The sequence below is a fragment of the Ananas comosus genome, linkage group 2 (genome assembly GCF_001540865.1).
Source record: "Ananas comosus cultivar F153 linkage group 2, ASM154086v1, whole genome shotgun sequence".
Taxonomy (NCBI): Eukaryota; Viridiplantae; Streptophyta; class Magnoliopsida; order Poales; family Bromeliaceae; genus Ananas; species Ananas comosus.
In genome coordinates this window covers 7,940,539-7,953,554 of record NC_033622.1, presented here as the reverse complement: position 1 = coordinate 7,953,554, position 13,016 = coordinate 7,940,539, and the positions used below count along the sequence as shown (strand labels likewise).

At 37.8% G+C, this 13,016-nt stretch overlaps 2 protein-coding genes across 2 annotated transcripts; one reads left to right on the top strand and one right to left on the bottom strand.

Moving 5' to 3' along the window:
- Nucleotides 5,890-6,916, bottom strand: LOC109706753 (fasciclin-like arabinogalactan protein 3). Its single transcript, XM_020227724.1, has one exon. It carries the CDS (start codon nt 6,892-6,894, stop codon nt 6,031-6,033), a length of 864 nt encoding a protein of 287 aa, XP_020083313.1. The 5' UTR covers nt 6,895-6,916; the 3' UTR covers nt 5,890-6,030.
- LOC109726388 (protein FAR1-RELATED SEQUENCE 5-like) lies at nt 8,725-12,512 on the top strand. The gene is made up of 3 exons (XM_020255946.1): nt 8,725-9,105; nt 9,796-12,095; nt 12,184-12,512. Exons 2-3 carry the CDS (start codon nt 9,807-9,809, stop codon nt 12,256-12,258), a joined length of 2,364 nt encoding a protein of 787 aa, XP_020111535.1. The 5' UTR covers nt 8,725-9,105; nt 9,796-9,806; the 3' UTR covers nt 12,259-12,512.

The window sequence follows — 13,016 nt, the reverse complement described above, 5'->3', positions numbered from 1 at the left end:
TTTTTCAAACTCTGACGAACAAAATTTCAAACCATTGTCGATTCTTAATCTTTTGATCTTCTTTTCAGTTTGCCTCTCAATCATGACCTTCCACTGCTTGAAATAATTGAACACCTTATCCTTACTTTTCAAAAAGAACGCCCACACTTTACGAGAATAGTTGTCAATTAAAATCAACATATATCTAGCACCACCATAAATAGGAGTACGAGAGGGTCCCCAAAGATCAGAATGAATATAGTCCAGAGTACCTTTTGTCTGGTGAACTGCGGCCTTAAAACTGACTCTCTTTTATTTGCCAAGAACACAATGATCACAGAAAACTAACTTTTCTAAACTCTGACTACCAAGTAGACCTCTCTCACTCAACTTCATCATACCATGTTCACTCATATGGCCCAGTCACATATGCCATAATTTGGTACTATCCGAATCTGACATAGAGGAAGAAATCACTGCTGCTGAACCTGTCACAGTGGAACCTTATAGAACATATAACATGTCAGACAACTTGGCCTTTATCACTATAAGATTTCCTTTAGCAACCTTCATTAATTCGTCAGCTGAAGAATACTTAAAACCTTCAGTATAAAGTGTACCCAATGAGATCAGATTTTTTCTCATATCTGGAACATGCCGAACCTCAGATATAGTCCTTACTATTCCATTGAACATTCGTACCTTAATAGCGCCAATTCCAATAACTGTACACTTAGAGTGATTTTCCATCAACACATCTCCAGCTTGAATAGGTTTGTACGTCGAGAACCATTCTCTATGCGTACAGATATGGAAGGAATATGCGGAGTCCACAAGCCACTCATCCTGTCTGCGTGTCCGTAACTGTGAAGACGATATCATTTTTATTTGATTCTCTTGCTGCAACACTTGCTTCTACTTCAGTATTGGTATTTTTCTAACCTTGATATTTATCACCGTTAATCTTCTGCTGCTCTTTATTTTTCAACTTGAAACAATCAGCTTTTATGTGACCTTTCTTCTTACAATACCACAAATCAGATTCATATGCTTTGACTTTCATTTAGATGTAGCTCTATTACCGAAACCCTTCTCCCGAGACCTCCCTCTAGCGACCAAACCCTGTCCTGAAGCTCCACCTGTCTCGTTGCTTATCTGCATGTCAATTCTCTCTTTTGAAAGTAAAGAGGATTTAACATCATCGAAACATAGAGTATCTCGTCCAAACTAGAAGGTCTCACGAAAATTCTTGTAAGAAGGCGGTAGAGAGGATAATAATAAATGGGCTCCATCTTCTTCCTCGATTTTAACATCTATCGAGCGGAGATCCATAATAATAGAATTAAATTCATCTAAATGCGACTTAATAGAGGTACCTTCCGTCATGTGCAACATGAAGAGACGTTGCTTTAAATATAACTTGTTGGTGAGAGACTTCGTCATGTAGAGAGACTCCAATTTAAGCCAAAACCCTGCAACGGTCTTTTCATCCAAGATCTCACGCAATATCTCATCGGATAAACATAATTGTATTGTCGTAAGAGCTTTGTCATCAATCTCCTCCTTCTGCTCCGGCGTCAAAGAATCAGACATCTTTTCTTTTCCCAACAGTGCCTTTTGCAATCCTTGTTGCGTCAATATAGCACGCATCTTGACTTGCCATAATGCAAAACTATTGCTCCTGTCAAATTTTTGAATCTCGAACTTCGTCGTCATCTTAATCCTCAAAAGAAATTGAAAGGCTCTGATACCAATTTGTTAAAAACGGAATGGCAAAAAATATATCCAAAAAATAATTTAATGCAGGAAAAGAAAAGATAAGAAAAAAGAGCAAACACTGATATTTACATAGTTCAGCCAACGGCCTACGTCGACAGGCGAAGAAGATGGAGCAAATACTTTATTAATATCGAAAGGCGGAGTATAAAGAAGATTTCTCAAAAGACCAAAGCTTAATTAGATCGAAAGCGCCGAAATTTTCATCCGTACAAGCAACTCCAAAGTGGCTCGGCTTAATTAACGCCGACCAACAGGCTCGGTTAACTCTCTCCAACATGCAGTTGAATTAGCATGGCTTCTTAACATGCACAGCATTGCCTTCATTAATTAGATCCCCAACAGAGGCTCTGCAATGCACACCGCGCGCCGCGGCAACGTGACCACCAACAACTTAATTAATTTGCATGGCCTAATTAATTTAAGCCGTCACCCCGGCTTCATTAACTTGGCCGCATATATATATATATATATATATATATATATATATATAGAGCTAGTCTGGTAGTACTATCGTAGCACGGAGGCTCGTGGTACCAAGTTGTTTCAATGAATGCGGCGTATATCAATCGACGATCGGCTCCGTTAGACTTGATCGTATACTATAAAGTATTTGAAACTAAATTCGGATAATTTTTCGGCATTATTACTATCAAACGAGTATGTCTAAAATGAACGGCTGAAAATGAAAATCTCATAAAATCAGTGATAAAAATTCAAAATTCAAATCGGAAGTATTGTCTTGCTATTGATGTTAAGTAGATTTTCATTAAATTTCATCCAATTGGATACTTCTATACCGTTGAACTTAAAAACGTATCATATCTACCGTTAAATATGTTTTAATTTTGGAACTTTTTGATCCTAGCACATATCGAGTAGAAATAAATATGAGAATTTAGTTTTCCAAATACTTTTATGAGTGTAATCAAGTTAACGGAGCCGATCGTCGATTTGAAAGCCGCATCATTTGTAATAACAACTCGTGTAGCACGGAGGCCTCCGTGCCTACTGATGGTATACCAGCCTAGCTTCTATTAATATATATATATTTATATATAGAGTATGTCTGTTCTGTGCTTTCGAAAGTACGGAGGCTCCGTACTTGTAAGTTGTTTGATGATAGGACATCCGATTCGTACGAATCAGCTCCGTTAGGCATAATCTACGCTATTGAAACTATCTTAGAAACCAATTTTATAATTTTTCGACTTCATTTACCAAGCGATCAAAGGGTCTCAAAATTGTACTATTTTGACGGCCAATGTTGTACGTTTTAAGTTCAACGGTGTAGAAGTATCAAAATTACTAAACTTTGAATAGAATTTACTTAGCATCAGGAGCAAGAACAATACTTCCGATTTGAAATTTGAGTCCTGTTGTATCGCTGTTTTTTATAGATTTTTATTTTCAGCCGTTTTATTTTGAAGCTACTCGTTTTCTAGGCAAACAAAAGTCAAAAAATTATGAAATTTGTTTCTACGATAGTCAATAACGTAAGATCTATATAATGGAACCGATCGCCGAATTGGAAGTCCCATCATCGAAAACAACTTACAAGTACGGAGGCCTCCGTACTTTCGAAAAGCATAGGAGCGCCTCTTATATATTATATATATATATAACATATATAAGAGAGAGGAGAGAGATGTAGAGAGAGAGAGACGAAGAGAGAGAGAGAGAGAGAGATTAGAGAGAGGCTACTATGCTATGATAGTATGGAGGCTGTCAGTGCTTCTAGCTTGTTTTCGATGTTGCGTTTTGAAATCGTCGATCGCTCACAATTAAATTGATCAAGAGGCTAATTTGATATACCAGAAATAAATTTTAAGGATTTCGATATCATTTGCACTAAGTGAACGAAGGGATGCTCAAATCAACGGCTGAAAATAAAAATCTTACAAAATGTAATAATATGACATTAAAATTTTAAATCAAAGATATTGATCTTGTTTTATATAGTATAAAGAATTTTCTATCAAAATTTCACGTGATTTGGATATTTCTACACCGTTAAACTTGCAAACGGCTCACTACGGCCATTGAAATTTGTTGATTTTGAGCCCATTGGATCACTAGGCAAATGATATCGAAAAATAATAAAATTTATTTTCTAGGTACTCCAAATACTCTAGATCAAGTTTAACGGAGCCGATCGACGATTCGAAAGTCGCAACATCGAAAACGAGCTGGAAGCACGGAAGGCCCCGTGCTTCCGATAGCATGGTAGCCTCACTCTATATATATATATATATAGAATGTGGCTTCAAATTAGAGTCTAATTGAAACTCTAATCTAATTGGATTTCTAAACACAAGTCTAATATAATTCAATTTGACTTAGATTCCGACTCATAATCTATATATGTCAAATTAAATCTAAATTGTATCTAATCCAAATTAGATTGAAATTTACCTTCAATTTAGATAACTATAAATCAAACCAAATTTAACAATGATATTAATCGACACGGGTAGCACTCATAGTTTCATTGATTTACAAGTAGCTCGGAATGTAAAAGCTAATGTTGAGGCTGGCGCACCCCTTATTGTAACAGTAGCTAACGGACAAAAGATGCTACGCAAACTTAAGTGTCCTGAATTCACATGGTTTATGCAGGGCCAACAGTTTAGGAAAGATCTAAGAGTTATAAGGCTAGAAAGCTCCAGTCTGGTTTTGGTAATAGATTGGCTCAAATCTTATGGTACAGTGACATTTGATTTCCAGCAGAACTCAGTAACTCTATGTAAGGATGGAGTAGAACTGAGTTTTAAAGGAATTGAGGAAGGGGCATCAAGTTTCCTCATCTGTGCGGCGCAATCTAACTTAATTCCAACAAATGAAGTTGGATTTTTAAACAGGGCAACGCTAACATGCATGTGGCTGATGGGTACCCATCTCCTCAAATAATGGGTCTCGGATACAAATAATACTTCGGACGTGAATAATGTTGGTATTTATTACCGACCGTCTCTAGAGCAAATGGCAAAGGGCTTGGTGGTTAGTATCTCAGACCCAAGTTCGAATTCTAGCTAGTTGATTCACATTTCCAGCTAAGTTTATTTATAAATAAAATAAACGAAGCGGGTAGCGTGCTACCTATCTCTCAAAAAAAAAAAAAAAATGTTGGTATTTATTTAAACTTGTTTCTAGCCCATGAGCCTCCTTGGTGACCCAATATGAAATCGGCTTTTTGAGTGGGAGCTTATGCGTCACTTACTAATTATTATATTTGAATTTATAAGTTTCACATAGAAAACTCATGATATGTAAATACTGCCTTCTATTCTCGGACATATCTAAATTATCTATTTCGGCGATGATGAGAATGGTGTAACCTACTAAATTATCTGCCTAGCCAGCTGGTTCACCAACCTATAACAGTTTATAAAATTTAAAATTTAATTATTTTGATTTTATTTATAGCCCTATAAATCTCGATTATCACTTTGTAACTAGCACCTTTTCTATCAATCAAACTTGATCTCGTGTGCAAGTTTGTAAAACGTTAAAAAAGATTTATTTGCAAGTGCAGCATTACTCTTCTACCATCAAAAGATAATTAAGGCACTATTTAGACATCGGATGACAATCGTTTTGAAAAAACTTTCTATTTTCCAAAGATAAGAGTTTGTTTGTTGCTCTCTGAAAGATTTGGAAATTTATAATTTGTTAGAATAACAAATTTTATCTACGAGGTCATTTATCTTACTCCGAAAGAGTTTGTTTAGATGTCAGAGCAAGATATCCATTTATGCAATATAAAGATTTTTTCGGTATGAGTAAAAGTTAGAGGCTTAACTTTTATTCCTTGAATAATCTTGGTCCAATGTGGGAATTTAGATCATATTTTGCAAGTAAAATGTGTTATCGTACTAAATTATATAGATATTAAGATCTTTAAAAAAGTAAAATCAAACTCTCTTTTTACAAATACATCTTGATTGAATTCAAAAAAAAAAAAAAAAAAATCGGAATAAGAAATTCATGTATTCAAACAGTTAGCGCCTCCCAGTGCAAATATTTTAACACACTTTTCATCTACCAAATATTATATATTTTTCGAGTAAACCAAAAATATATGGTGGTTAAATAAAATGTTTATGCATGTAAGGAAGAAGACAGACAAAGAGATGTAAAATTAATATGATTTTCATTCATTGGGGTTGCTATGTAATTCCAACAATTGGGTACCACATCCGAAATGAATCAGGATCCTTCAATCCCTGGGGGCAATAAATATGCCGACATCTCAAACTCCAATTCGATCATTGCTCATAGAGCACCCAACAAAACCGCTCCCATTACAACCCCAAAGCCGGCACCAGCGGCCAACCTCCCGGGCGCCGCAGAGTGGTGCGCAGCCTTGTCAGCCCCCGGGCCGGGGGCATCGGCCACTGCAGCCGGAGCCGGAGGCGACGACAACGGAGCATCGCCGACGGGGCCATCTGCAGGCGCCGGCGCGTCGCTCTTATCCGCAGCGTCGGGTGCAGGCGCGCTCGCTTCCGAGGCCTCCTCAGGGGCGGGAGCAGCAGCCTTCTTGGGCGAATGCGCTGCAGGCGGCGGGGGCGGAGGAGAGACGAGCGTCCTCGACCCGTCGATCCCGGGGGGAATGATCGCAGCAGTGACCTGCAGCACGGAGATGTTGTACGGCCGCGCGGCGACCACCTTGACCAGCTCGGCGGTGAGGGGCGCGCCGGGCTCGGCGGAGCCGAACAGCATGCGCTCGTCGTCGGTGCGCTCCGTGTAGTTCAAAAAGCCCATGCGGTTTGCCGCGACGCCCGACGCCTGGTAGAGGGTGGTCAGGAGGGCGGTCTTGCTCTTCAGGCGCTCGAACTTGTAGGGGTCGTAGTAGTCGAGGATGACGTGCACAGAGAGCGCGCGCTTGAGGACGTCGGCCTGCAGGGACGAGAACGCGCCGGCGGCAGAATTGTCGACCACGAGGACGGTGATCGTCTGGCGGCGGTTGATCTCGTCGGCGACTTTGGATTGGGAGAGCAGATTGTTGAAGTTAGAGAAGTCGGAGAAGGGGGCGAGGATCTCAGTGATGTTGTGGGCGGCAGCCGGGCCGGAGAGGAGGAGGAGAAGAAGGGAGGCCAGGGGGAGGACGGCGGCGGCCGCGGAGGTGGTGGCAGCCATTGTTGGGAATTAATTGTGGTATTTTTCCCAATTGGAAGGAGATTTGGAGGCTCATATATTTATATAGGTTGTGTACGTGGGTGGGTTGGGTTCACTTTTGCTATACTTGGGGGGTTTTCGAGCGCCAAATTTGTAGGAGGTTTGAATTGTTGGATGGCTCGGAGGAGCTTGACAGCACAAGGGAGACGGAATGCCAAGGGTCTCGGTGGACGTAGTTAGCGGACGGATTGGTTAAACCGCAGGTACCTTATTATATCCGTGTGTCACATATTAGTATGAATGAAATTTATCTTTAACTTTATGAGTAGTTTACATTTTTCTTTGTATACGTCTGTAGGGGTCCGTGGTATGCGTGTTAGCACAACATATTCTTTTTTTTTTAAATTCTATATTTTTTAAATACAAAATATATATACATAATTTTTAAAATATTACAATATAAACCGACCATCCCTCTAGAGCAAATGACAAAAGAACTTGATGGTTGGTATCTGAGACCCAAGTTCCAATCCTAATTGATTTACATTTCCAGCTAAGTTTATTTCTAAATAAAAAATAAAAAAAAACGAAGCGGATAATATGCTATTTTTCTCTCAAAAAAAAAATTACAATATAACTTGTTATTTGAAATAATAACATACAATAAATAATAAAAGTCTTGAACCACATAATTACATATAAAAATATTTTACATATATAGGTCAGGATGGTAGAACGTTGCGGTAGGAGAGGAGGCACGACAGAAGAGATGGCTGCAACAAAAGAAAAGGACGAGGAGAAATTAGGTTTAGAATTTTTAGATATAGATAGAATAAATAAATAAATAAATAAATAAATAAATATATATATATATATATATATATATATATATATATATAGAGTGAGGCTACTATGCTATCGGAAGCACGGAGCCTTCCGTGCTTCCAGCTCGTTTTCGATGTTGCGATTTTCGAATCGTCGATCGGCTCCGTTAAACTTGATCTAGAGTATTTGAAGTACCTAGAAAATAAATTTTATGATTTTACGATACCATTTGCCTAGTGAACGAAGGGGCTCAAAATCAACGGCTGAAAATAAAAATCTTACAAAATGTAATAATATGACATTAAAATTTTAAATCAAAGATATTGATCTTGTTTTATATAGTATAAAAAATTTTCTATCAAAATTTCACGTGATTTGAATATTTCTATACCGTTAAACTTGTAAACAGCTCACTACGGCTATTAAAATTATTGATTTTGAGCTCCTTCGATCACTAGGCAAATGATATCGAAAAATCACAAAATTTATTTTCTAGGTACTTCAAATACTCTAAATCAAATTCGACGGAGCCAATCGTCGGTTCGAAAGTCCCAACATCGAAAATGACTTGGAAGCACAGAAGGGTCCGTGCTTCTAGAAGCATACCAGCTCACTATATATATATATATATATATATATATATATATATATAGAAAATTGAGCTAGAATACTTTCAAACTTTTGAGTTTTTCACCATTGGATGGAGAGATGTAGGGTTGAGATGATGGTGGTAGGTGGATAGTGTTTNGCACAGGAGCTCTTGTGCTTGGCATTTTTGCACCGTTGGATCGCTTCGCCTCGAGATCCGCGCGCAGTAAAAGGGTGAACTAGACGGAACGGCAAATAGCGCCGTTCCTCTCTCTCCTCTCTCTACACGTGAACCCACTCTCTCTCTTTTCCTCTGGCAATCCACCCTCTCTCTCTCTCTCTTTCTCTCTCTCTCTCTTCACTCTGGTTCCCCCACCAGATCTATAGATCTTTTTTTTTTTTGAAGAAGGATCATCATCTTCTTCTCCTTCTTCTTCACCTTCCATCTCTCTTCCTCTTTCCCTTTCATCCCGGACGCCCCCTCCGCACCGACGCCTTCCGGGCCACGGCGCTACAGGATCGCTCCTCTCTCTCTTTCTCCCTCTCTGGTTCCCAAACCAGAACCATTTTTCCTTTATTTTTTTTCATTTTCTCCCTCCATCTCTCTTCCTCTTTTCCCTTCTCTACGGTGGTGGTCCACGCCGACGCCTTCCGGGCTGCAGCGCTACTCGATCCCGGACGCGCCGACGCCTTCCGCGCCGACGCCTTCCAGGCAGCGCGCTATACGATCGCTCCCGGCCGTGGTGCGCTCCCTCGGCCCTGTGAGGATCGATCCCGAGCAACGATCTGAGGATATTGTTCTCCAACTGCGCAACCAAGGTATTCATATTTAAGTGAAATGGTCTTCCTGTGTGTGGAAGGTCACTACTATTGTCACATTGCTATTAATTAGATAATTGCTAGCTATCCGCCACACTAGTAGTACACAATAGATTAATTTTATGATTGTTTAGATGCCCATAACTTAATTATATTCATTATTTATTCTCTTTTAACTCTTTTAACTCTTTCATTTTATTTGTTCATTAGGATTTATTAGGGTTTCCTACAAAGCAGCTTAATTAAACATCTCCTTTACATCAATTCATGTATTTTAATCCTCGTTTCATGTGTAAATGCCTCCCCTCATAGTTTTTTTAACTTTGTTTTGCATATCTTTTATTATTTCTTTCGCCATGATATTGGTTACGTACCCTACATATATAATTTTTCAATCTCTTTCCTTAATTTTGTCCTTCTCCTTATATAGCTTATTTCGACTAGCTGTTTTAAACCGAACCGTGATTATGTAAATTCTGTTGTTGAGCACAATAATATTAATGTTGAGAAATTTTGCTATTCGCGAAAGTTTAAAGTCGTCTTTCATAAACAGATCCAAAAATAAAGCCTCTTGCTCTCATGACTACCCTAAAATTTGCACAAAATTTTATTCATACGTACCAGTCTGAACTATGGATATAATGATTTATTTGAGCTATTCTTATAATATTAATTTGATTATATCTATAGGGGTTAATTAAATGAGGGAATATGGCTCTACAATTGGTTCTTCTGTTTCTCTGTGCAATATTGATGTTGAAAATGAGGTAGATGAGGAATTGGAACAAATTGCTACTGCTGAACAAATATGTATGAGCACACAACCTATTGAAGAGCCACGTGTTGGTTTGGAATTCAACTCTATAGAAGATGGTAAAAAGTTCTACAATGACTATGCTTTTAAAATGGGGTTTAGTATAAGAAAAACATACCATTATAAGTCAAAGAAACATGATGATGCCATCACATCTGTAACCTATTGTTGCGCCAAAGCAGGTCTTTCTAAATCCCAAACTCACGAGAAAGGTCATTGCCAAAATTCAGAAGGTAGCAATACACCTAAAAAGCAATTTTCTAATCGACGAAGTGGTTGTAAAGCGCATATTGTATTGAGGATAGATGATCGAGGAAAATGGATGATTACGGTGGTGGCGAACGAACATAATCATGAATTAATCATTAGTCCTTCTAAAAGTCGATTTTTTCGATCGCATCGTGCTATTACAGAGGAGCAAAAAGAATTAATTCATATGATGAATGAACAGAATATTTCTACTTCACAAATTATGGCCTTTATGCAAGCAAGGGAGGGAGGAAGACATAATATTCACTTCACTCGCAAAGATTTAAGTAATAAAGTTGCTGAGAAAAATAGAAACCTTATTGGAATAGATGTAGCAAGTGCGCTTAATTATTTTCGTGAGCTTCAATCTAAAGATCCGTTATTCTTCTATGCTATTGATGTTGATGACCAACAGCGGGCTCGGAACATATTTTGGGTAGATGGAAGATCAAGATTAGCATATGAGCATTTTGGCGATGTTGTCACTTTCGATACAACTTATATGACGAATAAATATAGTATGCCATTTGCTCCTTTTATAGGGGTTAATCATCATTTGCAGTCTATATTTTTCGGGTGTGCTCTCATTAGAGATGAGACTGCTAATACATTTGCTTGGTTGTTTGAAACATGGATTAAAGCCATGTATGGTAGACACCCAAAAGCTATTATTACTGATCAAGATCCTGCTATGAAAAAGGCCATTGAGGAAGTCTTTCCAACCACTGTTCATAGGTGTTGTCAGTGGCATGTGATGAGAAAAGCAAAGGAGCATTTTGGTGTGCTTTATAACACTAAGGATGGCTTTGAAAATGATTTGAAAGAATGCATAAATTGTAGTTTAAGCATTGAGGAGTTTGAGGATGCGTGGATAACAATGCTTGATAAATATGAATTGCATGAAAATAACCATCTTCGGTTGCTATGGAATATTCGACATCAATGGATTCCTGCATATTTTCGAGATACTTTCTTTGCCAATATGTCTACGTCACAACGTAGTGAAAGTATGAATGCCGTTGCAAAAATATGGTTAGATGCACATACATCAATATTCAAGTTTGTCATGCAATTTGAGAAAATGACACATAATCAATATGAGAGAGAGGATTTAGAGGATTTTATGACAAAGGATAGAGAGCCCAGTTTATGGTCAGATGATCCAATTGAGAAAGATGCACGCCGCATATACACAAGAAATATTTTTTCAGAATTTAAGACTCAATTAAGAGCGACGACGGGTTATAAGTTGATTGAGTTGAAAAAAGATTCACTATATAAGATCAGCTCTATATCACACTCGTCCACTTCAAGACAATGGATGTGCACATATATAGTGACTGTTGTAAGGCCCGAAAATATGGTATCCTGCACTTGTAAATTGTTTGAATTTTATGGCCTCTTATGTGCTCATGCGCTTAAAGTAATGCATTATATTGAGATTTATAACATCCCACCTCATTATATATTAAATAGGTGGACTAAGAATGCAAAAAAGAGAATACCAAGCAATAGTACAGAAATGAGTGATGGTTCCTCGTTTTGTAGATCTCGAAGGTTTGATTCCCTTACATTAGAAATGCAAAAATTTATCTTTGAAGGTTCAAAAAATCTTAAGGCACATGAAACTGCATGTCAGATAATTAGAGAAGGAATTGATACACTAACATCAATTAATCAAATGTTTGAAAGTGAGGAAGCGACAATCAAGGAGCCTTCAATTAGTCTTCACAGAATCGTAATTTCACAATCAAGCCAAGTAAATATGCTTGCATCAGAATGCACGATTAAAGATCCTCCTCAATCACAATGTAAAGGAAAGAGAAAACCACAAAGGTTTAAGCCTTCCATTGAAAAAAAGATTAGGGTGCCAAGAACTTGCAAGCAATGTGGTAAAAAAGGACACAACATTAGGACTTGTAAGGAGGTATAATAAATTCCATTTTCTTTATTTTCTTCATATATTTTTACATTCCTTATTATTCACAATATGCTAATATTAATATTATTTGCAGATTGTTGATGAAGTGCCATCTAACGATCCAAGTTTTAGCGAGAGGCTTGAAGAAACCGATGACGAAGAGACTTAAAAGCAAGAACAAATCAGTGTTGTACCTTTGCAGATTGTTGTGCCAAAGTTTTTGGAGATTGTTGTGCTAAATCAGTGTTGTACCTGACTTTACTTTGCAGATTGTTGTGCACACAACTTATTTGCAGATTGTTGAACATTATTGTGCTTATTGTTTTGGATATGTATAACAATTCTAGATCACCGTTTTCTTTGCTTTCATTTTGTTATTTCGAGGTCCGTTTTTTGTTCTGAATCATTGAAGCTCATCTCCTCGACTTTTGCTTGTAGATAGTCCTTGTCTCTGGACTAAGAAACTGAAACTACTCGTGTGGGAGCACTTTCACTTTTTGTGTTCTCCATGCAAAATCTTTCTTTTCCTCATGTATTCTTTGCTAGCTCCTTTGTTTCGTTTTATCATCTCTTTTTGCTGTTTCATGCTTCCTTGTTCAGTGTTTTTGTTTGATAAAAATAGATGATATCATCTCTTTTTGCTGTTAATAGAGAAGTCAGAAGCTTTTTCTTTGGCAAGAAGCTGAATGAAGATATTGTTGGGGGATTTAAATGTGATATATTAACTGAGCATTTTTTAGCATAGACTTCATTGAACATGACCTCTTCGGACATTGTGGAAGCATAAATGAATCACACATGAAATTGGAAATGAACTGGACAAAAAATTGGAAATGAACTGGACTTGTAATATAATTGTAATTAACATTAAGCTAAAAAATTGGAAAATGCTAAATCATGAAGGCTGATTGGCATGCAGGCCAACTG